This window comes from Gigantopelta aegis, chromosome 9 (genome assembly GCF_016097555.1).
Source record: "Gigantopelta aegis isolate Gae_Host chromosome 9, Gae_host_genome, whole genome shotgun sequence".
Taxonomy (NCBI): domain Eukaryota; kingdom Metazoa; phylum Mollusca; class Gastropoda; order Neomphalida; family Peltospiridae; genus Gigantopelta; species Gigantopelta aegis.
The window spans coordinates 10,100,163-10,125,501 of NC_054707.1; the positions used below are offsets into that span (position 1 = coordinate 10,100,163).

The following is a 25,339-nucleotide window of genomic DNA, read 5'->3' on the forward strand; positions in this document are numbered from 1 at the left end:
GAAACTGTTTGAAAAACATAGTTTAGTCAATTCGTGAGGGGTGGGGTGCAAGGTGGGCCCTTTCAACCCACGGACTATATAGCAAAACAAGCGTACGGGCTCTCATTTTGTTAAGGGGTGGGGGGGGGAGGGCGGTAACAGGATGCGAGCTCAGTACCTATAGTAGGCTATACCAGTCTTATGTCCCACGGCTTAACCATGATTCCATAATTAGATATAAACTATGTATTGTATGTATTTGTAGTACAGTCTTCTTTCAACCGTTTTACACTGGCGCTGTACTACATGTAGTTTAATTTTGCGGGTCGATAAAGGGTCTCAACAAGTCAAGGAGGGACACACCATACAGAACGTATTTCGTGCGCTAGTTCTCTTTCCTTTACGGAAGTTGATCGTTGGAGCAGGCAGCACGTGTTTGTGTTTTGGTGGGGTTTAATGACACTAGAGGCGTCATGACATCGTTAGACGCTGCTAAACCATCGTTGAAAAATCTTCAAAATCCAGATTATGGCGTCCCAGAGAAGCATCACTATGGAGTAGGATATTTTAAATGTGTTCAGTGTTCTCGCTGGGTGAAAATTAAAGGAGGGCGGCCGCTCGGCACCACACCCTTTAAAAAAAACCCACCACCAATAAACGAAAAGCAAAAAAAAAAAGGGGGTGGGGGGGAGTAGTTTGGTTACCATATTGTTGTGTGTTGGTAGACTTTGTGAAAAGACATACTCCTTATTTTGCCTGCAAAAAGGTTTATAAATACGAAATGCAAGCAGACTCGTCTTTTAATTGAACCGAAGATGATATTGGTCTGACATTCACGGGCAGTTCCGGTTTTGGTGGACCGATCAAAGTTTTATTATTATTATTTTTAATAAAGATTTCAAGATATACGAAAAACAATAAAGATATTTGTAAAGTGATCTCCTAATGTCGGATACATTTTTTTTTTTCCATCTTCATCGAATGAATCGATCACTGTGATAAAAAAGTATCGCCAGCTGATAAAAAGTAGTTTCGTTTTTGTAAAGGCGGTGTATATATTATTTGGCACTCAAGATAAATGATTTTAATGATAAATACTACCTCTTCCGTTGTTTTTGTAAGCGTTCATATCCCCCAAAATTAAAAGTTTACAATATTTTATAAAGAATATGTGAATAAACAGAAAGTAAAGATCATCAGTTACAACCAATTATATCTGCAACTGAGGACAAAATATCAGACGATAGTTAGTTGAAACAAAAGACAGAATGACCGTTCTGTTCACGTGACAAATTTGGCGCCAAATAAGTGAGGTTTTTCTCAATTGGAGATTGCCGAATCCGTAAAAAATTAAATGTTTTCATTGCTCACATAAAATATCACTTTTATTGTGTCTGTCAAACATACAAATGGATACAGATATGGGGCAAAATAGAAGCTGTTAAATTACGTTACGGTAACTGTCGTAAATGTTTCGTCAGTTGTTTTTTCGTACACAACACGGCTTGTTTCCTTTGATGTCCAGTGTGCAGACTGATCGTTGTTTTTTGTGTGGAAAAAAACTTGCATTTGGAAATAGCGGAGATAGGTGCTGGAAAATAAAGAGGGGCGCTGGAAAATAAAGGAGGGCGGCAAAATGGAATAGCGTCCCGCTTAAATGGAGCAGCCAGAACACTGTGTTTTATTTTATTATTGTTTTAAAACCTAAACAGGTTACAGGGCTTCTGGATTTAATATGGTAGCCCCACTTCAAGTACTTGGCACTCTCGTGGCTAGTGTTACTACTATTATTAATACTGATATTCAATGTTGGGCTAGTAATAATTGCCATGCCCGACGGCTAGTGAATTGTTTTTGATCAAATGTTGCAGTCAAGTCTCATTTGTATATTTTATATGAATATCCTCATAATCCTTAGTTCATCAAGATAAACTCGAATGTAAGTGTACATTGAGTTTATCCTGCATAGCAATGTGCACTTACATTCAAGTTTATCTTGATGAATTACATAATCCTGTCCTCACCCCCATGGCATAAGGAACCAAAACCTTACTGGCTCTGTACAGGACGGTCCTACACAGCACGGTTCTGCACAGGAAGGTCTATAGTATACGCTGCAGTGAACGGTTACCAGTCATTACCAGTTGACATTGGTCTACACATTTACTGAGATATGAGGGGGGAAGTCAGTAGGCTTAATAATAAAGAAAATATATATGTATATTGTGAATAATACTCAATAAAATATATATGTGTATATGTATAACGTGTGCATGTGTGAGTATTAAAAAATATATATAGTGATGATGGCTCTGTACAGGACGTTCCTACACAGGGCGGTCTAGTATTTTATATACTTAGATATATGGTTGAAAACATTAACAGTGAAGGGAATAAATATATATTTTGTATAAAAATCAATGCGTTCGTGTTGACACTGTATAAAAACGTGTGCATGGGTACACAGGATGGCACCTGCCTTCAAATCCCCCCTATTTTAAATTCCCACTACATGTAACAGAATAAAACCTCAACTTTGCCACCCACATTTTTTTGTTTTACTTTTCCCAGTTCGATAGACACTAAGAAAAATGCAACAAAACACATTCTGATATTTAAAATATGACTTTACTGTTTAAAACAAACTGATATGTAATTTCAAGTCACTCGTGTCAATCAGAAACCCACAAACACACTCCGTAATTTAAAAAAGTACTTTCTTGTGGAATTCTGCCGGGTATGGGATGTTCAGACCAATCACACATTTTCCAAACTTCTTCCTGAGGTGTCTGTTGATAGAATTTCTCTGCTTACAATACGCTCTTGAGATAAGCGAGGGCTAATCTCTATGAAATATACTGCTTCAACTCTGAGACGTTTGGGATTGGGAACTCTACTAACGTGCCCATATCCCTAAAGGTTCAGGCACGCCAACCTCGGATCCAGTCTCTGACATCGCCAGTGGCTGGTTCCAGGGGAGGGGAAGGGGGGACAATTGAGATGATGGGGACAATTTCCGAGACATTTGAACGATTGTTCTACTGCACACAGTTTATCGAAGATATCTTTTGGTGAACTGCTCCCAGAAATGTCATTTTCTCCTAACTGTACAATAACAACATCAGGCTGAAATTGCTCAACATCCTCCATTCCATTAGGGATGTTATCTGTTCTTAGTCCTCCACACCCAAAGAAACGGAACTCGCTTGCGATCCTCAGATCTCTTGAACAAAACTGCTCCAGTCTTCTTACGTAGCTGCTTCCAAACAAAGCAATTTTGGCCATTTCTAAGTATATATTATCGATCTCAAAACGTGTTCTCTATAAAAGGTTTAAAAAGTAGTGCCAAGCCAAGCCTTTGTTACTCTTTTATGTATTTCAGTTTCATTATTTTGTGTTGTCACAAGCAGTAGCATGATGCCACATAAAAGTACAATTTTACACATGTATTAAGGGATTAACTACGGCAATCTTTGATTCACAAGTCGGCGATTCTTTCAAATTAGTACTCTGACTACAAAGAAGACTTGGTTAAAGCTGTTTTATATGTTACATGTGCCCAGTATGCTGTCAACACATCACAGTAAAACTGCTTGTACATATTCACTTGTGATTAAGTGGTTAATTGGTTGTTTATTTAAGTTAATTATAATCTGTTGGTATGTGGCTGGTCTGTAAAATGTAAAAGGAAAATTGTTAGCCAGCATAGTGGCTACTCCAACAAAACAGCACAAAATTTATATTGTTGGGCGATAATACATTACACACACATAATTAGACTGGATTGTCGCTGTTTATTACTAAAATAAATGAATGATTAACCATATAAGTGGATAGAGAATTACATTTTAATTGATTAATTATTCACTCGGTCACTACGGGCATTACTAGTGAAATAAATAACTTTTCATTTGAGATTGTGATGGCGGATTTCAGTGCTTCCACTGCCCAATAAGCCCTGTATTGAAATTCAAACCATCGAGGAAGCAGAAAGTTATCAGCCATCTTCAATCTCATTTTCATGGTCCAAAGGGAAATGTTGAAGGATATCATATTACTGGCTGTCCTATAGAATGTCTTGGAAGCAGCAGCCAAAATTATTACCATTGTCCTGTCTGTAACATCACATTCGAAAAGAAGGCTGTCTTTCTAAAACGTGCCTTCGTGTGATAAATATCTCACTGATATATTTGAAATTATATCACAAGAAAACGCAAACTCGGAAACAGGCCCGATTGCTAGATCAAATTCAGATAATGAATCAGTTTCAAATTCAGAAACGGATACAATTTCAATACCAGTCATTAACACCAATTCCATACAATGCCAACACTGCAAAGAAACTGTACCACAAAAAAAATATCCACCAGCACATCAGAGACAAACACGACGACAAAAAAAAAAAGGTATAACAAAACCGCGACATCATCACGCCGTCCATGTTGACACCGAGAGCAGGGTGTATACTGTTTCACAAATACTATGTGGTCCACAACATCCAGTGCACGTTATTAAAAAAAATTATGGGACCTAAAACCCACGTAGAGTGCGAAATTGCAGACTCTAGGGATGTTTGCCAGACCGAGTGGCGCAGTGGAAATGCTGAGTATCTGTGCGACCACATAAAATCATGAGAGTTCTCAACATTAGGAACTTCATGTAAGGTTTTGAATCGACGCCCATCAAAACAGCTGTGTCACTCTTTTAGATTCGGCACAAAAAAAAAATATTCCGGCTCTTGTCAAACTTCCCCATCGACCCACTGCAGCGATAGATTTAATTTTTATATTGTTTACACTGACGCAACATGATGGTGGTGCAAGTTACGGAGGATGACATTGACACATCAACATCGACAATAACGTGTCGATGCAAACGGAAGAACTGTGAACATCAAGAACTGGTAAGATGTTGGCTGTTTCAATGAGGACAAGATCTGACAACCATGAATGACTTTCTCGAATGTGAACCAGCTGACGACTTAACAGATTCCTCCGCGTATCCCCCGACTGGACGTGTCTTAGAAGACGTTCTAACGTATATGCTTGACAATAAAACAGTAGACAGTGAACATTTACCTACCTTTGTTATGCTATGTGTGTATATATGTATATAGATATAGGTATAGATATAAAGTTATGTATTGTGTTTGAAGTAATGAATTTAATTAAGTACTGTTATGCTATGTGTGTATATAGGTATAGGTATAGATATAAAGTTATGTATTGTGTTTGAAGTAATGAATTTAATTAAGTACTGTTATGCTATGTGTGTATATATGTATATAGATATAAATGTATATGTATAGATATAAAGGTATGTATTGTGTTTGATGAAATGAATACTGAGGTGTAGCAACCGGGAATAAATATTGTTTAAACCATATCTTTAATTAACTTATAGGTTTACAAATGTGAGCTTTAATCTCTCAAGCTATACTTGTCCAGCATTCGATGAGAGAACACATTTCCCAGTACTTATTTTACCTTGTTTCTTCTTTTAGATGCTGCATGAGTTAACACGGCCACATATTGATTCTTTTAATTACATGCTTCATGAGGGACTTGCTAAAGCTGTTCAGGTGAGTTTTGAGTGGTACAAGATGTTACATAATTATATCAATAACTCGTTACTGACGACAGCGTTATCCTGTGAAGGTTTTCATGCCACATACCCCGAGGATGAAATTAATAGAGAATGTTTCATGTTTTTGTCAAATATGATTTATATCTCATCGAGTGAAGTTTGCAATCAAGCGCGACGAGTGTGATATGATTGCAAACTTCACTCGATGACATGTAAATCATATTTGATAAAAAACGTGAAATTTTCTATTTATTGTGTAAATTTTGGCAATTTACCTTTATTTTTAAATTGCCAGCTGCAAAATAGTTCTGGCTTTCTTACAGTGAAGATAACACATTTTAGAGTGAAATTTTGAAATTTTCACTCTAAAATGTGTTATCATCACTGAGTGACTGATGACACTTTTATTTCACTGATATTTTAAGATATTTCACTTAACATTATATAGTAAATTGTTTTATTTTACAATTTTACAGCTTTCTAGAATAGTGTGTCCAGACATGTTGAATGCCTTTTCGCATACAATATCTACGCACCATTTGAAACAAAGTAGTTTATTTTTTATTTTAAGAATACATATGGTCTTCAAAATGGTTTTTAAAAATAAAAACGTTCAACTGGACATTAAAAAATTAGTAACTTTGAACTTTACATCATTCCTTTGTTGATCATGAATAGTGTAAAAGTAGTTCCGTCTCAGATAACTATTTTTTTTATCAGTGACCGAAAATTCCAAAATGTATCTAGTCATAATTTCCTGACAATACATATAGTGATTGTGAGATATATACATTTATATATGTGTGTGTTGGACTCTTCATCTCGCCTAAAATGATGCACTGCCTTTGAATTATATATTGACTAAATCACTTACTATACAACTGTACAGTCAACATAGTGGCATAATTTAATTATCTAATGGATGTTCGAAGGACTGCCCAACCAGTGTTATTCAAGAATAATTTAGCAGAAGCACATTGTATCATTATACATGTATCTCTAATTTGAGTCTTAAACACTCGCCATCCTGGGAAGAAGGGTCGGCCAGTACATAGCCTACAGTCAATAAGACTTTTTAAAGAAAATACCATATGATAGTGACGTGCATGGATAAGCAATACTGGCAAGAAACCATTGGCAATTCCAGGTTTCTAAATTTTAAGTAATGGCAGGGTTTTATCAGTACAATTTCCAAAGTCAAAGCCATGGGCGTCGTATCAAATCTGAGAAATTAATAGCCTGAGTGGATTTATAAGCAAAACAAAACAAAAATTGATACAGTTACTGTAGTACATGTAATACTATTTCATCATTATTTCTGTTCAAAAAAATATGAGATAAATTAACATAACTTGGAGACGATTTCCATGTATGCTAAGGAGATAAATTCTGTTTGCTTGTAAATATTTTTGCAATGTAACTTGGTTAATAACTTTCAGTAACTTAATCTAAATGTTGTTGTTTTTCTTTGCACTTACATGTACCTACAGGTTTATGCAAAGAGTGCTTGTAGATGTATTTTATGTGTTTTTAATTTTGTATCTTCACAGAGTATTCCTCCTGTCCAGTTTGCCCTCCCAAATGGTGATCGTGTGTCACTCATTCTCGCGGTAAGAAGAAAGTTTGTTTTGTTTAACAACACCACTAGAGCACATTGATGTATTAATCATCGACTATTGGAGGTCAAACATTTGATAATTTTGACATATATATAGTCAAAACCTGCAACATTTTTCCATTAGTGGCAGTGGATTTTTTATTTGCACCATTCCATAGACAAGATAGCACATACCACAACCTTTGTTATACCAGCCATAATGCACTGGTTGGAACGAGAAATAGTTCAATGGGTCCACTGATGGGGATCAATCCCAGACCGACTGCACATTAAGCGATTACTTTTCTACTGAGCTACGTCCTGCCTCCTTGCGGTTAGAGTTCAGAAAATAAAATGTCACATCAAATACGCAGCTACTATAAATTATTAAGTTTTAATAAAATGTCACATCAAATACGCAGCTACTATAAATTATTAAGTTTTAATAAAATGTCACATCAAATAAAATGTCGCATCTACTATAAATTATTACATTTTAATAAAATGTTTACGCAGCTACTAATAAAATGTCACATCAAATAGGCATCTACTATAAATTATTACGTTTTAATAAAATGTCACATCAAATACGCATCTACTATAAATTATTACATTTTAATAAAATGTCACATCAAATACGCATCTACTATAAATTATTAAGTTTTAATAAAATGTCACATCAAATACGCATCTACTATAAATTATTAAGTTTTAATAAAATGTCACATCAAATACGCATCTACTATAAATTATTAAGTTTTAATAAGTGAGTAATTAAATAAGTATTTCACTTCCCTTTCAAGGAATCCTAGTAATTAACTGCTTTGTGAATGCATTGAACCAAATTTAACCGGCCTTGGTGGCGTCATGGCAGGCCATCGGTCTACAGGCTGGTAGGTACTGGGTTCGGATCCCAGTCGAGGCATGGGATTTTTAATCCAGATACCGACTCCAAACCCTGAGTGAGTGCTCCGCAAGGCTCAATGGGTAGGTGTAAACCACTTGCACCGACTAGTGATCCATAACTGGTTCAACAAAGGCCATGGTTTGTGCTATCCTGCCTGTGGGAAGCGCAAATAAAAGATCCCTTGCTGCCAATCGGAAGAGTAGCAGCCCATGTAGTGGCAACAGCGGGTTTCCTCTCAAAATCTGTGTGGTCCTGAACCATATGTCTGACGCCATATAACCGTAAATAAAATGTGTTGAGTGCGTCGTTAAATAAAACACTTCTTTCTTTGAACCAAATTTAAATGGTGTCCACAAGTTTGTCAAATCTCCTCAGCCTATGTACATGTACAGTAAAATATTTGTGAGGTTTTTAAAGCTCTTTGAAAAAAAAAATGTGATGGGTTGCCATCTCTGCTTCTGTAATTTTGTGTACACTTGCTAGTAATATATACATTATTAATAAAGATTACCCATATGGTTAAATATATCTTGGTTCATATCAAAGTGGGACGTAACACTTCAATGTCAGACGATCATCGATTGGCACACTATAACCTTATAGGAGCATCAGCCAACTGAGTTGAGTGATATAAATTAAGATCGGTTATGGTTAATAAATAGGATATTCACCTCACAACAATTTTGTATCATATTTATGTCCCTCATGAAAGAATTTTCATTGTGACAATTGAAAATTATTTCTCTCTGACATAGACTTGAATACAAACTGGAAGCTCATTTAATAGCCTATAAATCATGTATACAAGGACTTGACGATTTTTTTTCTTTTGACAGGATGCCACAATACAACCACCAATGGTATCAGAAAAGAATGAATTTGCATCCACCTTGAAAGTGTTTCCAGCAGAAGTTGGTTTTCCTGTTTAATACACTTATTTAGCTCGTTTCCTTGTTGAGAGAGAGAGTACCTTTTTTAACATGCCCTTATACCACTAAGGTTTCGGGATGTTCCTTGTTGACTAGATAAATACTTTTATCTTTGAGATAATTGGTTGAATCTTTATTTACACCATCCTGATTTCAAATTAATATAGCCATTAGCATCTAATAGGTACATGTATGCATGTATTTGCATACATTTTTTTTTCTTTTTCTGTGAAATCTTTAAACCTGTAATGTTGATGCTCGTCTCTGGTGTTGATTAATTGTAAAGTTTGTTTATGTAAGTATTTTTTGTGAATTTATCAATGTATAACAGTCAAAAATTATATAAAATTGTGTAGTGTACCGAACCGATTTATACTAAAATGTTTACTGTTATAAATCGATAAATTGACATAAAATGGGAAAATATTCTTATAATTACAAACAACACAACCTGTTTCATTAAAAATTCCGTCTAAAATGCCTGTGACTGCCTGAATGAAAAACATACATTAATGAAAAGTCCAAGAATAATTTTTTGACTGTATTTGTGACTGATATTTATATGGCTTAAAGAGACTGTTCTCTGCCATTGTTGAGATATTGCTGACTGAAATCTATTTTTCTGCATGTCATATCAGTCACTGTCCATTAAATGAATTTCTGATCATCCTCATGTTTGTATCAAGTCTGACTTCATCAAATTTCCTAATATACAAGGCTCAAACTTAACAACGGCACCAATGGCAATGTCTGTAGGTAGAGAGCATCACCAATGGTACTCTTGTACTGTCTGTAAAGCTCCTCAACATAAACCTGGCTTGGTGCTTATAAAACCTTTAGAGTCTTGACTTGAGACTCTAACAGAGTCTGAGATGGCAATGCCATTCAAATTGCGTACATCTGACATCATTTGAAATTGAATCTGACTCTAAATGTTTTATAAGCACAGGCCCTGCTGTACATCTTCTGTAAGTATTTAATATTTGCACATTTGAAATATGTCTACATCAGCAAAATAACCATTCAGTCATGTTTATTTGCTTCAAAAGTAATTTTTAAAAATATTGCCATAGGCAGGCTCAAAATTGCCATTGATAGACCATATCCCTCACAGCAATTCTTTTAAAAATTGGCGTGGGAGGCAAATTCTTATTTTTTATTTTTTTCGGATGTAAGAAATTATTGGGAGACCAAATCGAGTTTGGGCTACTTACAAACATTAGGACGACAAGAATTACCCAGAATATACAGACACTGACATTCTCAACAAGAATCTTTATTTAGTAAATAGTCATTACAAAAGTTTATTAGTCTGAAAAGTCTTACAATGGCAGCAAACTCCAGGGCTCGAATTTGATGGTGGCAAAGTATTGTAGTGCCCTAGTCATATGCTGCAATGCCCTGAAAATTAAACAGAATCTAACCGCGGCCGTGTCTTATTTTGCATGTTAGTAATTGGTCGTCATACACAAACCCGACTTCTCAAAAGTTGTTTTATTACAAAAACATGAAACTGTTCAGACATATTTATTTTGTATGGGTGCTGTCATGTTATATTAGTACGCTTGTTGAAGGCTGTCTTTTTGTCCTGCCTTTTGGCCATAATGATCTTTTCTTCTCAGAGTGCAATTTGTTTTTAAAATTTTGATTAGCAGTTTTTCCTACTGGATGGAGAATTGATTAGCAACTATTGGAATTTGATTAGCACTTTAATAAAATGAGTAAACATGAATAAAACACATTCTTTTCAATAAAATTGCATATTTCTTATACATGTATCTGTATTGTGGGCTGCTTACCCCAAAATAAAACAAGTACAGAACAGTACATGTGAAGGGTCATCACTGTCACTTGTTTACAAGGCCGTATCCTCCAGAGGTCAGGAGGGGGGGGGGGGCAGTTGCCTCCCCCCCCTCCCCTCCCCCTCCACACACCCAGAGAATCTCACTTTGGTTTTTTTTGGCTATATAGAAAATAGCATAGAAATGTCAGGGTTTAATTTTTATAGTACAACATATTTCTGAATAATATTTGTCAATGGTTATGCTAAGCAGCTTGGTCATCTAACTTGTTCAAAGTGATTTTTTAGTCTTTCATGAGTTGATTTCTATGTCTGATCCAAAGTGCGATTGAAGCCCGAGAAAAATACCTCATTTGGCTGATCATTCCAACGTATTCGGTGTTCATTTTTGTTATGAAAATTGACAATTCTTAAACGAGATATATACGTATTTTACCGGAACATTATTTGCCGAGGCAATTCAAAATTAAAAACGCCAAGCTGTTAATTAGTCGATAATACCGTATGTATACGCAAACATTTTCGCGGCTAAAATAATTCGCGATCAAGCTTTCATTTTATATTTTCACGATAGTTTTTGCCAATTATAAAATAAAAACGACCAATATCAACTGAACTCCTTTCAATGACAGTTTTATGTACGATATAATTATACTCGAGACATTCTTGCCATGTGGTCCGCGTGCCGTTAGTCTTGTCCGCATGTATGTCTGATAATACATGATGCAGAGAACTTGAAAAATCACAAACTAGACCAAATACTATTTATTAGTAGTATTAATAGGTTGCATTCAGGTTTACAAATAACGAAAGCCACAAGTATGTATCGAATATAAGAATAATCAGTGTAAAAACAACAAACTGAAATCTCATAGACACGAGATACCAGACGTGAGTTCAGCCAGCCGTCTGTCGCTAATGTTTGCCAGACTGTTTTTTACGTAACAAGTTAAACCGAACGACCACTTAAACAACCGGTCAAAATAATGATCAGACATTTCGACTACTGGCTATCGCTGAACGCAGATCATGCATAGCCCCGAGTGTCACTTGTAGTATAAAACCACGTGGCAGGTAATTTGACGATCATGCTTAGCACCGAGTGTCACTTGTAGTATAAAACCACGTGGCAGGTAATTTGACGATCATGCATAGCACCGAGTGTCACTTGTAGTATAAAACCACGTGGCAGGTAATTTGACGATCATCCATAGCACCGAGTGTCACTTGTAGTATAAAACCACGTGGCAGGTAATTTGACGATAAACATAAAGTGCTTTCGATGCGCTATGTGTTTTGTATCTATAGGCATTATTCAAAGCTAAATCGGAAATAAGTTAACGCGTAATTAAATTCGCGGAGCTATCAGCATGTTCGCAATTTTCGCGGTATATTTAATTCGTGAACATAATATATTTGCATGCACGGTAGGCTACAAGTTCAGTGTACAAGGTCAGAGCTGCTTGTAAATTAGGTTACCACGATGACGTAGCAACTAGTACGTTACGTCACTGTTCTTGTTAAAACGTCAAACATCCTCCGCGTATTCCGACAGTATTTTCTATTTGAAATACTAACACACGCGAGAAGGTTGTACACTGAGATAAAAAATTTAAATGTTTATCATTGGCGAATCAGTTACTTTGGCTGCAATCACGGAAAATCCACACCCCTAAGTGCATTCTTCTCCCGCGATCTCAATTCAAAGATCAATTAGGTTACAAAAAACATGCATCGCAAACTGCTAGTCATTGTTACAATATTGCATCGCGATCGCAAGATTTTGCATCGCTTTTTGCGATGCGAACCCGGTCATTTTGCAGCCTGCTTCTTTTTTTGGTCGAGACCATATGGTCTTGCTGTCTTATTTGCCAAATTCGAGGCCTGGACAGTTCCTTTAACTTACAACCTCTATGACGTTGTGTTCCAGTGTCGAGAGCGAGGCGTCACTTACAGCGGCTCTCTGCAGCTACAGGTCACATGCATGGTCAACGACTCAGTCATGTCCACTGTCACTCAGGTGGCCAGCAACCTGCCTGTGATGGTCAAGGTAAGATGTAGGAATACTTGTAGCGACTCTCTCAATATCAATGTGGTCCTTATCCATACATGTATGTCTGACGCCATATAACCATAAATAAAATGTGTTGAGTGCATCATGAAATTAAACATTTCGTTCTTTTTCTCTTTCTTTAGTTTGTTAGGAGTAGCTTAGGGACCGTAGCAAAAGTATTTTGAAGCCAAAAGAGACAAAAATTTTCATCCAGAGGGGAGGGGGTCAAAGAATCCACTAGGGTCATTTCGTCTTTTTTTTTGGAAAAAAGGCTTCACCCTCAAAAAATCAAAAAGGAGTTGAAAAACTATCTGTGTTTATTTCCTGTATTTACTTCAGTAAACTCTGGCTTGGGTCGTATGAAATTGTTATAAACCTTTATTTTTAGACTCCTCTGGTTATTATACAGACTGAGCAAGGGCAAAGGAAGGAAATGTTTTATTTAACGACGCACTCAACACATTTTATTTATGGTTATATGGCATCAGACATATGGTTAAGGACCACACACATATATAGAGAGAAAACCCGCTGTCGCCACTTCATCTTTTCGATTAGCAGCAAGAGATCTTTTATATGCACCATCCCACAGACAGGGTAGTACATACCACGGCCTTTGATATACCAGTCGTGGTGCACTGGCTGGAATGAGAAATGGCCCAATGGGCCCAGCGACGGAGATCGACCACGCATCGAGCGAGCGCTGTACCACTGGGCTACGTCCTGCCCCCCGAGCAAAGGGCAATGTACCATAACAACCAGCCATGAAACATGATCACGTTTTTCCTTTCCTTCCTGGGTCCTTTGAATGGAGGGCCCTAGCCGTGAGTACACCCCCCCCCCCCCCCCCCCACACACACACACACACACTGGGCTACGTCCCGCCCCCGAGCAAGGGCAATGTACCATAACAACCAGCCATGAAACATGATCACGTTTTTCCTTTCCTTCCTGGGTCCTTTGAATGGAGGGCCCTAGCCGTGAGTACACCCCCCCCCCCCCACACACACACACACACACTGGGCTACGTCCCGCCCCCGAGCAAGGGCAATGTACCATAACAACCAGCCATGAAACATGATCACGTTTTTCCTTTCCTTCCTGGGTCCTTTGAATGGAGGGCCCTAGCCGTGAGTACCCTTCCCACCTCCACACTTGGCTATTAACAAACTGCTTTATTCCCCCTCTGGGCTTATTCCGGTTAAATACTATATCTGTGGCGAGTGGATGAAGAAATGTGGCTACTAAATATATTTCATTTATTAGCCAGCAGCAAGTGAAAAAAAAACTGCATTGAGCCCTGTTTAATATCAAAACTTTCATTTTAAGATCCTGATTTCATATAAACTAATAGTTGGTTTTATCAAAACTTTCATTTTATTAAAGAGAATTTAAAAAACCCAGAACATTCTTTTTATTTATATCTAGATATTCTTTATTTTGTTTTTGTTGAAGGTAAACAGGGGGCAAAGCTCTCCCTGTCTCTTTCAACAAAAACAAACTGGTTCACATATCACCCTAGGCACTGTCCACCAATGTGAAGCCAAATTTGCTCTTTATTTTAGTCTCTTGGGGGGGGGGGGGGGGGGGGGGGGGTCTGCAGAGAGACTAAATGTGGAGTCCGTGGGTTTTTTCTCTCTTGACCAAGTGTCGAACTAACCATACATTAGATACCAAATAGACAGAGTTTAAAATGTGTTGAGGTGTTACTGTTTAGCATCATGTTTGCATTGTTATCATGTTTGATAATGACAAAATGTGGAACATATGTCATGTATGGATGGCGAATGAGCAATTAGTAATTTACATATTTATTGTATTCTAATTATATATAAATTTATGTTATTATTTTTCAGTCTGATATCTGCAACTTGGCCAATATGAGTCCAGCTGAACTGGTCAAACACAAAGAAGAAGCTCATGTAAGCAGACATCATTCTGTATAGTAGCTAATATTTTCCACTCCCAGCGTTGGATGCATCAGCTGTCATTTGTACCAAAAAAATTAATATAACTTTTAAAATTTTCAGTGTAAATTTTAAGAAATATTCGCCTGATATGCTATTAAAAGAGGCAGATGTGAAACCAATCTATTTGTATGTAAAAACTGCTAAATGCCCATTTCATTTGTTACACTTATGGATTAATATGCAGGACTTTTTATACAGGTACAATCAAATACTGTTTTTGTCACTTGTATGCTAAACAACAAAACAAACTATTAGAGCCGTTTTTGATAACAAAAATCATACTTTACTTACATTTTATTGTTTAGATTATCCATTTCCGTACATTCGAAGTGTTTTTGGTCATCCTTGTGTTTTAATATCACAAAATGCATTTCTCATATTTTAAAAAACGAACATGCGTCTGAGAAGTAACAGTTATGGAGTCGAGTTTTAGTCTATTTTTAGAGGGTATTTCACCATTTCAAAGTCACAGACTAATGTTTCAGTCAACTGTAACTTTATCCAAATGTGTTACAGGTTTATAGATCAACTTAACTTAGTTTTTATTCTCACGAGTTAAAATTAGGGTCTGCGCCTTTAAGCATGCAACATCATGTCCTTAACCACATGTCTGACACCATATAACCATAAATAAAATGTGTTGAGTGCGTCGTTAAATAAAACATTTCTTTCTTTTTGCAACATCATGTCCTTAACCACATGTCTGACACCATATAACCGTAAATAAAATGTGTTGAGTGCGTTGTTAAATAAAATATTTCTTTCTTTTTGCAACATCATGTCCTTAACCACATGTCTGACACCATATAACCGTAAATAAAATGTGTTGAGTGCGTCGTTAAATAAAACATTTCTTTCTTTTTGCAATATCATGTCCTTAACCACATGTCTGACACCATATAACCGTAAATAAAATGTGTTGAGTGCGTCGTTAAATAAAACATTTCTTTCTTTTTGCAACATCATGTCCTTAACCACATGTCTGACACCATATAACCGTAAATAAAATGTGATGAGTGTGTCGTTAAATTAAAAACATTTCTTTCTTTTTGCAACATCATGTCCTTAACCATATGTCTGACGCCACATAACCGTAAATAAAATGTGTTGAGTGCGTCGTTAAATAAAACATTTCTTTCTTTTTGCAACATCATGTCCTTAACCTTATGTCTGACGCCATATAACCGTAAATAAAATGTGTTGAGTGCGTCGTTTAATAAAACATTTCTTTCTTTTTGCAACATTATGTCCTTAACCATATGTCTGACGCTATATAACCGTAAATAAAATGTGTTGAGTGCGTCGTTAAATAAAACATTTCTTTCTTTTTGCAACATCATGTCCTTAACCATATGTCTGACACCATATAACCATAAATAAAATGTGTTGAGTGCGTCGTTTAATAAAACATTTCTTTCTTTTTGCAACATCATGTCCTTAACCATATGTCTGACGCCATATAATCGTAAATAAAATGTGTTGAGTGCGTCGTTAAATAAAACATTTCTTTCTTTTTGCAACATCATGTCCTTAACCATATGTCTGACACCATATAACCGTAAATAAAATGTGTTGAGTGTGTCGTTAAATAAAACATTTCTTTCTTTTTGCAACATCATGTGTTTTTTCTTCAGTAGTTTCAGAGTCTTGGTATAGTTTCTTTTGGACATCAGTATATATTATTTTCATGATAGAGTTAATGCAGTAAATGGACCTTGATAATTTTAAAAGACACAAAAACTAACGAGATTCAAACTGAATGATTTTTAATAAATTAAATAAACTAACTTGAAATTTGTTGGTCAGTATAATGATTTTCTATGTATGTGGTTTAAAATGTGTTGGGATATTAACTGAATATTCCATCCTTTTTTTCTGTTTTAGGAGATGGGCGGTTATTTTATTATCAATGGCAATGAAAGGATTCTAAGAATGATAATCATGCCAAGAAGAAACTATGTGAGTGTTGTGTGTTGAGAGAGAGAGAGAGAGAGAGAGAGAGAGAGAGAGAGAGAGAGAGAGAGAGAGAGAGAGAGAGAGAGAGAGAGAGAGAGAGAAATAAGAGAACACTTGGTATTGTAGACCAAATTTCAATTTTAAACAGTCGGACATAATGTGGGATTGATTGTCAGTAACATGGTTAACTTCCTCACAATACAGTTTGTTTTTAATTTAATGACACCACTACAGCACATTGGTGAATTAATTAATCATCGGCTATTGAATGTCAAACATTTGGTAATTCTGACATGTAGTCTTAGAGAGGAAACCCACTATATTTTTCCATTAGTAGCAAGGGATCTTTTGTATGCACCATCTAATAGACAGGATAGCACATACCACAGCCTTTGATAACCAGTCGTGGTGCAGTGGCTGGAATGAGAAATAGGCCGACTGATGGGGATCGATCCTAGACTGATCTTGCAACAAACGAGCGCTTTACCACTATGCTACGTCCTGCTCCTCACAATACAGACAATATTTGCTGTTAGTTTTGGAGTGATTATTTCTTTACATTTGTATAATTTAAAAATATATTTTTTGTAACTTAAACACACCTCTGAGAATTGAAAATTTGCATAAACCATTTATGGGTTATTGAACCATTGTAATTTAATCTTCTCTTATTGTTGTTTAATTTGTTACCGCTAAATATCTTACCTGTTTCAGTAGAAAATCTAAAACACATCGTTTCATAATAAATTAATTTAAATTAGGATATTATTCTTTGATTATAACTGAATGTATTAATGTCAGTATTTGCTTCTAGCCATTGTGTATTGATCGTCAGTCATGGAAGACACGTGGGAAGCAGTTTACGAAGTATGGAATCACCATGCATTGTGTTCGCACTGACCAGTCGGGTCTGGTGAGTGAGTCTCCGCAGTAGAGAACTATCATAGTGTTGAGAAAATCAGCCTTGGAGTGAGCTCCATATATTAATGTTCTTGAGACACATGTCAGAAAAATGTCTACTAAAGATCAGTCTGAGAAATATGTTTGTAATGTTAATTTAATGCTATATAAAATTAACTGTGTTTTATTTGTGTACCATGATGTCACTGCTCTCTTCGGATGTATGTTCCGATATTATTCACCTCACCTATTTTTATCAAACTTCACCCCTTTCTTCTGGGAAGGGAGAAGTCACTTCTACTTTTTCAATTCTAGATCAGGACCTAATGCTTTACGTGCAGTGTACTTTTTCTGAAAGTGACATAAATTATACTTTAACCAGAAGCATCATTATATGTATTTTATTTAGCTCAAGTTTGATAGTTGTGTTAATTCCTGTCATCTTGTAATAAGGGTTTGTTTTGGTTAGTTTAATGACACCATTAGAACTCATTGATTTATTAAACATCGGCTGTTTGATGTGAAACATTTGGTAATTTTGAGATATGGTCTTAGAGAGGAAACCCGCTACATTTTTCCATTAGCAGCAAGGGATCTTTGTATGAACTTTCCCACAGACAAGACAGCACATACCACATTCATTGTGCACTGGCTGGAATAAGAAATAGCCCAGTGAGGATTGATCCCAGACCAACTGTGCATTGGGCCACATCACACCTCTCCCCCCACACCCCCATATTGAAGAGTTCATGGCTTTTGATATCGCTAAATAAAATCGAATGATTTGTTAATACAGCTGATGGTCAAATCCGTATTTAATGAGACTTTCACTGGTTTCAGAACATGTTTCTACATTACCTGGCTAATGGAACCGCAACTCTGGGAATCACGTTTGAAAAACAGCTCTTCTATATTCCTGTGGTGTTTGTATTAAAAGTAAGTAACTGTCGACATTCTAATGTTTCTGGTGTTTGTATTAAAAGTAAGTAACTGTCGACATTCTAATGTTTCTGGTGTTTGTATTAAAAGTAAGTAACTGTCGACATTCTAATGTTTCTGGTGTTTGTATTAAAAGTAAGTAACTGTCGACATTCTAATGTTTCTGGTGTTTGTATTAAAAGTAAGTAACTGTCGACATTCTAATGTTTCTGGTGTGAAAATTGCTTTCAGGGCTAGCTCTGGAACTCGCCCAACAGCAAAGTTTATTTTAATTGTGCAAAATAATTTCATGTAATAATTAATATTTTGTTGGTAAATAACACTGTCTTTTTTAAGTATAATAAATAATTTTGCAAAATGTCCTACTCATCCGGAGCTAGTCCTGCTTCTTGTCAAATGATACTTATCTTTGCCCTAAAACTGGTATACCAAAGTCCTAAGAGACATTTATAGGATATTAAACAAGCTTCCATTTCGTATCATGTTTATGTTCTGAATGAAATAATTATCAATTGTCATGAGCTTTAGCAAGTGACAATCGAAATTATTTCACGAGTGACAGAAACATGATGAGAAATGGTAGCAAATTTAATATCCTATTTTTTACCGATAATCGATTTTAATTTATATCAATGAACTAAGGTGCGCCAATAGTAGACATCATCATACGATGTCGAGGCAGTATGTCCCATATTACATTCTAGTGGAACGTAACACTTTGTTATCAACCAAGATATTTTTAAACATATGGGTAATAAATTGTGTTGTGTCGTGTCATGTCATTTTATATTGTAGTTTTTTATTGAAAAATTAAAAACTGAAAAAATTTCAGAATTTCCAGATTATTGTGGAAAAACTCATTTCCTATTTTTTTAAGACGTACATGTATATAGGTCTTATGGAGTTTTAATCATCTTGATCTCTGTTACATTCAGTTTCTGTCTGTCAAGTACTAATTGTAACGTAACACAGACAATTGTTTCAGGCTTTGATGGATGTCACAGACAAGTTTCTGTATGAAGAATTAATTGCAGGCAAGGAGAGTGACTCTTTTTATAAAGGGTATGAATCTTTTTACTTTCATCTTTACTGGAATATCTCAACAAAAAGACAGCCTTTGATACAAATATCTTTATCTATCTAGTAATCTGTTTCTGTATTAACATTTATGACAATTAGATGAAAGATAATATTAACGATGTGTTAAATACAAAATATGCAAAAGTTATTTTGGTTTAGATTTTGAAGATAATAAAAAAAATATTAATATTTAGTATTGCCTTGCTGAATTTTCTAATGTTTTCTACTGATAGATGTTCTAAGATAACTTGATGCATTCAGATGTTTTCTACTCAATAACTGATGTGAATGTTTGTGTTGGGGTGTCATTAAACCTTCATTCAGATGGTATCTATCTAATAGCTGAATAACTGATGTGAATGTTTGTGTTGGGGTGTCATTAAACCTTCATTCAGATGGTATCTATCTAATAGCTGAATCAATGTGAATGTTTGTGTTGGGGTGTCATTAAACCTTCATTCAGATGGTATCTATCTAATAGCTGAATCAATGTGAATGTTTGTGTTGGGGTGTCATTAAACCTTCATTCAGATGGTATCTATCTAATAGCTGAATCAATGTGAATGTTTGTGTTGGGGTGTCATTAAACCTTCATTCAGATGGTATCTATCTATAGCTAATCTAGCTGAATCAATGTGAATGTTTGTGTTGGGGTGTCATTAAACCTTCATTCAGATGGTATCTATCTAATAGCTGAATCAATGTGAATGTTTGTGTTGGGGTGTCATTAAACCTTCATTCAGATGATGTCTGTTATAGGTGAATCAATGTGAATGTTTATTCATGCTGCGCCATTAAACCTTCATTCAGATGGTATCTAAATAGCTGAATCTGATCATTAAACCTTCATTCGAGCATCTATCTAATAGCTGAATATATGTGAATGTTTGTGTTCCCTTCACAGAGCTTCTAATAGCTGAACAACTGTATTCCAGAGTGGTACACAGATGAATAACGGTGAAGCCAGTGTTCATCTTCCAGTCAGATGGTATCTATCTAATGGCTGAATAACATGTGAGTTTGTGTTGGGGTGTCATTAAACCTTCATTTTTCTATTAATAGCTTTGATTGAATTTTTGTTGGGGTGTCATTAAACCTTCATTCAAGGTATCATCTAATAGCTGAATCAGTGTCGGGTGTTGGGAGCCCCGAATCATCTAATAGCTGAATCAATGTGAATGTTTGTGTTGGACATTATATTCATTCCATGTTCTAAGCAATCTACAAAACCTTCATTCAGCCTATATGTATTAACTGTAAAATCTTGTCGAGCATTCTGCGATATTAAAGTTTCCATTACATTCGTTACAATATAACGTCATCCCATTGGCTCCAGCCATAGCAACGGAGTTTGGGAGCCCCGAATTCTCTAAGCAACTACAAAATATTGATGAACTTGTAAAAATTACTTCATCGGAGAACGTCATATCTGATGACGTGATTTTAAATTGATAGTTTGTCTTATTGAGCATTATTGTTTAGAACCAGTAAAATAATTAAAAATAAAATATGCACTTTTAACATTATTATTAGTAAGTATGTTTTAAATTTCATTATAAGGATTGTCTGTTATTTCTTTTACTTACATCTGGGTAAAAACAAACAACATCATCCGTAAACGTATGTGAGAATGACTTTGCCGATTCAAACAGTTTGCGGATGATTTTGGGTTTTTTTTCATACCCCATTGAACATGAAAGAAATAACAGGCAATCGGTTCCATACTAAATCGTTGCATATGGGAGTGGGATGTAGATTAGAAGAGCTGCGATGGGACTTTAGATTTGTTACTGTTAATGGAATCAAGTTATATTCCTGTCACAATCAATGCTGCATAACTGGTTCATCAAAAGCCATCATTTGTACTTTGGGAAAGTGCAAATAAAAAAATCTTTAGTAGAATTTCTTCATTCACTGTAGACGATGAGTCAAAATTACCATAAACATTTCTTTGCTGCTTCTTCGTATGATTAGCTTGAGATGTCGTTGTTCACTGGAGAAAAGGGTGAAAATAAGACACCAAATAATGGTAGTTGATATATGCTGAAGTGGTTTTAAATATGTATTCGTTTTGTTAAGTAGAAAAGAAATGTTAAAATACAGTTAAATCCTGTTGGCTTGAACCCCGTCACTGCTTGAGAAAGTGTTCAACCTAATCATTCGATTAACATCATGTAACTCAGGACTTCGTTTTTGGTTCAAGCGTTGTGGTGCATTCGACCCAACAAGATTCTACTGTATGTAGAAGTTTATCATTATAAAAAATTTATTTTGGTATATATTGTACATTATATCAGCTTAGCTGTTTATTTATAGCTGTTGGGGGGGAAAACTCATGTTTTTAAAATGTTCAAGTTCACCATGTTACTTTTAATTAGATTTTCATTAATATTTTGTTATGTTTGCAGACAGTGTGTGTGTTGTCATCTAGATTCTGATTTGGACAAGTTTAACCTTTTGGTGTAAGTATATTTTCCTAGTTGTGCCAACATTAATGGCTCAGTTAATTGTTGTTCAACATATTGCATGTAGTGTTGCTTACACTCACTAACTTGTATTTTTTATTCTTGCTGAGGTGTCGAGGAAAGTTTCATTCATTCAAATATTAGTTCGTCTACTTCTGTGGTTTGACAACATGCCCATTTATGTTTTTGTAACAGTGATAATGATTAGCTCCAGTGCCGTAGCGTGGGTTGCCAGTGCCCGGGGCAAGGCAAGTATTGCGCCCCCTAACCAGTGGACCGTTAGTACTCCCCAAGTCCTTTCCACCAGTCCAGAATTTTGCGCCTGGGGCAATGGCCCTGCCCATGCTATGCCACTGATTAGCTTATTTGTTTGCTATATATTCTGTCTGACTATCAGTAATATAGGACTATTAGTAAAATAGGACTATCAGTAATATAGGACTATTAGTAAAATAGGACTATCAGTAATATAGGACTATTAGTAAAATAGGACTATTAGTAAAATAGGACTATTAGTAACATAGGACTGTCAGTGAAATAGGACTATCAGTAATATAGGACTATCAGTAATATAGGACTGTCAGTAAAATAGGACTATTGAGTCAACAAATCAGTAATGATATATTTCAATGCTAGCTCATCCACTTGCCAAATTTGCCAATTGTGAATTTACGAATAATTGGAATATTTTATTTTAATTTGGCGAAGAAAAAATTGTGTATTGATTGATGTTTTATTGGAAAATAACTATAGGTTTTGTATTTATTAGATAGTTAGCCAAACTTTTCTGATCACACAGAGCTAGCCCTGTATTTTACATGATCAATTTTAACAACAGTAGGGTGATTATATGACTATTATTTGTCGCAAGTATGGGGCAGGACATAGCCCAGTGGTAAAGCACTCGTTTGATGCGCATTCAGTCTGGGATCGATCCTCGTCAGTGAGTCCATTGGGCTATTTCTCGCTCCAGCCAGTGCACCACACATGCTATATCAAAGGCCGTGGTATGTGCCATCTTGTCTGTGGGATGGTGCATATAAAAGATCCCTTGTTACTAATGGAAAAAAATATAGCAGGTTTCCTCTCTATTACTGTGTCAAAATGACCATATGTTTGACATCCAGTAGCCGATGATTAATAAATCAATGTGCTCTAGTGGCGTCGTTAACGAAACAAACCTCTTCTTATCGCAGGTATATGACAAAGAAGTTGTTTGCCTTTGCTAAAGGGGAGTGTGCAGCCGAGAGTGCCGACAACCCAATGAACCAGGAACTCCTGCTCGGCGGACATCTTTACTTGATGGTTCTTAAGGTGAGTGTTGGCTTTTCAGTCTCTTGGCTGACCTCTGTGGTGTGACCCTGAGTGAATTTCAATGGCTTAGTGAGAATAAAAGGCCACCATTAAGTTCTTTCTCTGCAACTACAAATGGGTAAAGGGAAAAGTCAATTAACATACCGATAAGTCAGGCAAACGTCAATTATGTTCAATAACAGTAATTAATTTTTTATTTTTTTTTAAATTCTCATTGTGTTAACAAACCTTGGTGAAAATCCACAAACAACAGTAAGGAAGGAATTAGCTTATTCTATGAAATGGTTTTAGAAAACATCATTCACCCCCCCCCCCCCCCCATCCACCCCCAAGTCCAAACAGACACTACCTAATTCAACAGAAGGGGCTCTAAGGTCAATCAAAACCTGTAAAGAAATTAAAAAGAAAATCTATTACATAAATGTGCATGTAAATACAGCCAACTGATTTGTGGCAGTGTGTGCTGATTGGTTGGTTGTCTGTTTAAGGAGAGACTTCACGGCTATCTAAACACTCTACGTATGACCATCTTGAGAAGTGCGCGGTCGCAGTCAGAGTCGGCTTCCTTTGATTCAGGTAACATGTCACATACATTCACTCTTCACTGTGTCCGTTGTTGATGTCGTATTTTAGCTCTGCTCTCTCGTATTCTCATGTCCTCATATCCTAAACTTAGACAGTTACCGGTAATAGTAGAGTACACACTCGTATTGTCATGTCATGTTTTATTTAACGACGCACTCAATATATTTTATTTATGGTTATATGGCATCGGACATATGGTTAAGGCCTACACATATATTGAGAGAGGAAACCCGCTGTCGCCACTTCATGGGCTACTCTTCAATTAGCAGTAAGGGATCTTTTATATGCATCATCCCACAGACAGGATAACACATATCACGGCCTTTGGTATACCAGTCATGGTGCACTGGCTGGAATATAAACATAGAGTACCTTTAATGTCAAGTAATACATTCAAGAATTGTTGGTAACAGTAACTTTACTTTATTAATCAACTCATTTTCATCTTGCCTCTACAAAGTACAAAGTAGTGCGAGATAGAGATAGAGATATTGGGCCGAATTTACAAAGCCTGTTTATGACTTACATGCATGTAACTACATACATTTATGAGGCTTAAACATCTGCGTTTAAGAAAAATGGTCTTCGTAAACTTGGCCTATTGCTTTTCCAACAGAATCAGAATTTGGATTTAGCTCAATGTTAAAGTTTTGTGTTTAGGTCCATTTGTAGCAAACTATAAATTTTTTGATTTTTTTAACGTTCATTGAGATGAACATCTATGGATGCAGACATCAGCAACACCGAATAGGTTTGTGGTAGGCGGGACATTTAATTCCATGAAATTCTTGTTGTTACTGGCCTCGGTGGCGTCGTGGTAGGCCATCTGTCTACAGGCTGGTAGGTACTGGGTTTGGATCCCAGTCGAGGCATGGGATTTTTAATCCAGATACCAACTCCAAACCCTGAGTGAGTGCTCCGCAAGGCTCATTGGGTAGGTGTAAACCACTTGCACCGACCAGTGATCCATAACTGGTTCAACAAAGGCCATGGTTTGTGCTATCCTGCCTGTGGGAAGTGCAAATAAAAGATCCCTTACTGCTAATCAGAAGAGTAGCGCATATAGTGGCGACAGCGGGTTTCCTCTCAAAATCTGTGTGGTCCGTAACCATATGTCTGACGCCATATAACCATAAATAAAATGTGTTGAGTGTGTCGTTAAATAAAACATTTCTTTCTTTCTTTTTTGAAATTCTTGTTATGTTACATACTGTATTGTATGTCTTGTCTTGTAAGTCAAAGATTTGGGGGCTTTTTCATCATGATGATATTAGTCGC

General features: G+C 36.1%; 1 protein-coding gene across 1 annotated transcript in view; it reads left to right on the forward strand.

Annotated features, from left to right (window-relative positions):
- The first annotated feature begins 399 nt into the window (after positions 1 to 399).
- LOC121380836 (DNA-directed RNA polymerase I subunit RPA2-like) overlaps positions 400 to 25,339 on the forward strand; it is a 48,599-nt gene continuing 23,659 nt past the window's right edge. Inside the window, exons 1-13 of the mRNA XM_041509825.1 lie at positions 400 to 536; positions 5,483 to 5,560; positions 7,116 to 7,175; positions 8,906 to 8,980; positions 12,730 to 12,849; positions 14,709 to 14,774; positions 16,707 to 16,781; positions 17,593 to 17,691; positions 18,519 to 18,614; positions 19,603 to 19,679; positions 22,106 to 22,159; positions 23,359 to 23,476; positions 23,965 to 24,052. Of these exons, the coding sequence (XP_041365759.1) occupies positions 453 to 536; positions 5,483 to 5,560; positions 7,116 to 7,175; positions 8,906 to 8,980; positions 12,730 to 12,849; positions 14,709 to 14,774; positions 16,707 to 16,781; positions 17,593 to 17,691; positions 18,519 to 18,614; positions 19,603 to 19,679; positions 22,106 to 22,159; positions 23,359 to 23,476; positions 23,965 to 24,052 (1,090 nt within the window). The 5' untranslated portion in view covers positions 400 to 452. The remainder of the gene's footprint in view (positions 537 to 5,482; positions 5,561 to 7,115; positions 7,176 to 8,905; positions 8,981 to 12,729; positions 12,850 to 14,708; positions 14,775 to 16,706; positions 16,782 to 17,592; positions 17,692 to 18,518; positions 18,615 to 19,602; positions 19,680 to 22,105; positions 22,160 to 23,358; positions 23,477 to 23,964; positions 24,053 to 25,339) is intronic.